Source organism: Trifolium pratense, linkage group LG3, assembly GCF_020283565.1.
Source record: "Trifolium pratense cultivar HEN17-A07 linkage group LG3, ARS_RC_1.1, whole genome shotgun sequence".
In the NCBI taxonomy this organism is placed as follows: domain Eukaryota; kingdom Viridiplantae; phylum Streptophyta; class Magnoliopsida; order Fabales; family Fabaceae; genus Trifolium; species Trifolium pratense.
The window spans coordinates 12413785-12416291 of record NC_060061.1 but is presented as its reverse complement, the minus strand read 5'-3'; the positions used below and the strand labels follow the sequence as shown (position 1 = coordinate 12416291).

Sequence of the window (2507 nt, the reverse complement as noted above, 5' to 3'; positions counted from 1 at the left end):
ACCTTCAAATCAAGATCAAACAACCTAAATTTAAAGTCCGAGATATTTATATTTTTAAACAATTAAAATACAACCTTAAAATCTAAACTGTCTGATCTTGATCGGTTGATTCAGAACTGCGTATGACTGTCCAAATCCCAAAACCTCATGACCTATATTGTGGAAGGCTCTCTGACAATGTATTTAAGCATATAACATGTTTTATAAGATACCAATCCCAGTGCAAAAAGTATAAAAAGAATACATAATATATGTTGTAGACAAATTAAAACATATAAATTTAACATTACATAAGAATATATACTTTAGATACAGCCACATCATTGGTTTATTTTATTTTATTTTAGGACAAAGATGCTTACTAAAGATCAAAGTTTCTTCTTCATTCAAAATTCCAAAACCAAGAGATCAAGCAATTCTCTCTTTTATGAACTTTATCAAAAGCAAGACCCTTATAAGACAGAACCACAGAAGAATAACACCACTCAGAAGCACCAAAATATTTTGTGTCATAATAAGTTCCTTAAGATGCCTTCTTATAGTACCTCAGTTTTGGCTCACTTGTTTGGCATTATTGCCCTCATTCTCATGCTTGTTTGGTTGTTGCATTACCAAGGGGGGATTGAATATGATTCTGATAATGCATTTCGTGTTTTCAATGTAAAACATTATCTTTCTTGTGTTTTTCTTTAATTAATTTTTCTTATCAGCATCTTTAATTAATTAGTTGTTTATACACAACAATTAATCACATTTTACTTGATCTGAGTTTTTCACCATCCTGCAGGTTCACCCTTTTCTGATGTTCTTTGGCTTCATTTTCCTTGTTGGTCAAGGTATATACCGCAAGTTCTACTATAAGTGGTCCATTGTGTACCAATATTTAAAAATTGTATAAAACACCAATGACGATGATTGATGTCCTCTAGAAATAGAAGTTTACGATCCTCTTCGCTCATACGAGTGAAACGGTGAGCTGATTGGTGTTAGTCTGACAAAATTGAAGACAAATTAGTTGCGTTTTGAGGCACACATGTATGTTTTATCTTGTTTTTCCGAACTCACACCGATCAAACCATTGTCTCAGACGTTATAGTAACGAAAACCATGAACTTCTAATTTTGAAGACCGTGTACTATTAAAATTTTAGACGATTTTTAAATATTAGTTGACTATAGATCACCAAAGTGGTCCACCGTAGAACTTGTAGATATTTTACTATCATGTCTTTTATGTTTTATAGCAATTAAAAAAAATCTTTTTCTTTTAATATTTAATTAAGATGGTTTTGTTTGAGAAAACATTTTTGAATATTATTTCCCTACTTTTACTTGTGATTACAAAATTGTCTTGTCTACTCTGTTTTTTTGTTTTCAATTTTTTGTACTTATGCTTTGTTTCATGTATAAATATTTAAAAATATGAAACAAAGTAAAATTATGGAATGTTATTTTTTGCAATTAAAATTAAAAAGGGATAATGTTTTCTCACACCAAATATTTTGCAAACAGAAATGCTAGCCTCAAAACAAATATTTCTTCACTAATTAAATTGTTGTTTTTTTTTTCTTTGAGCAGCAATAATGTCTTACCACACAGTACCAGGCTCACATGAAACACAGAAGACTATTCACATGGCTCTTCATTTCATTGCTATAGTTCTTGGAATTGTTGGTATATGTGCCGTTTTCAAGTACCATGATATGGTGAACTTGGTTGATGTTTACAGCCTCCACTCATGGATTGGCCTTGGCACCTTTTGCCTGTTTGGCTTGCAGGTATAAATATTTAATCACATTTTATAGTATAATCAGGGCCGGCCCAACATAATTAGAAGCCTATGTTGCGAGGCTTTATAAAATAAAAAATATTACGCAAAGTTGTATGAGTTGGGACGTTAAAAAATCTACATAAATGTACTCTCTCTCAAAGGTGTAGTCCAGTCATATGAGTTGGGACGTTAAAAAAGTTTAAAATTCCACTACTAACATTTTCTTATTAAAAAAATGCGCTACTATAATATATCTGATTTTTACAAAATGTTTCTAAGGTAACGCGTGTCGCTCTTTATAAACTATTTTTGCAGTGGCTTTTTGGATTGACATTCATGTTTCAAGGAACTAGACAATCAAGGGCTGCAATGGCTCCATGGCACATAGCTGGTGGTAGAGCACTATTTTTCATGGCAATTTGTGCTGCACTAACAGGCTTGATGGAGAGGACTGCTATGTTAAAATTATTTCCACACCAAAGAGAATCTCATTTGATCAATTTCACTGGTCTAGCAATTCTCTTGTTTGGAGTTTTTGTGGATATGACAGTTGGTTTGGCCCATGCATACACATACACTTGAAGAATCATCATAGATTGGATTGGTCCAATATTCTTTTTATATGTATACATATATATATATATATATTGTGGATTTTGTAATTGTGTTGTTCATTAACATGAAATGGTTTGTATAATATTCCTATTCTCTTAATTAATTTATTGACTTGTGTGAGA

At 31.6% G+C, this 2507-nt stretch overlaps 1 protein-coding gene across 1 annotated transcript; it reads left to right on the top strand.

Moving 5' to 3' along the window:
- Positions 1–468: 468 nt before the first annotated feature.
- LOC123913775 (probable transmembrane ascorbate ferrireductase 3) lies at positions 469–2507 on the top strand. Its single transcript, XM_045964625.1, has 4 exons — positions 469–660; positions 788–836; positions 1578–1777; positions 2086–2507. The coding sequence occupies exons 1-4, from the start codon at positions 529–531 to the stop codon at positions 2350–2352; spliced, it is 648 nt and encodes a 215-aa protein (XP_045820581.1). The 5' UTR covers positions 469–528; the 3' UTR covers positions 2353–2507.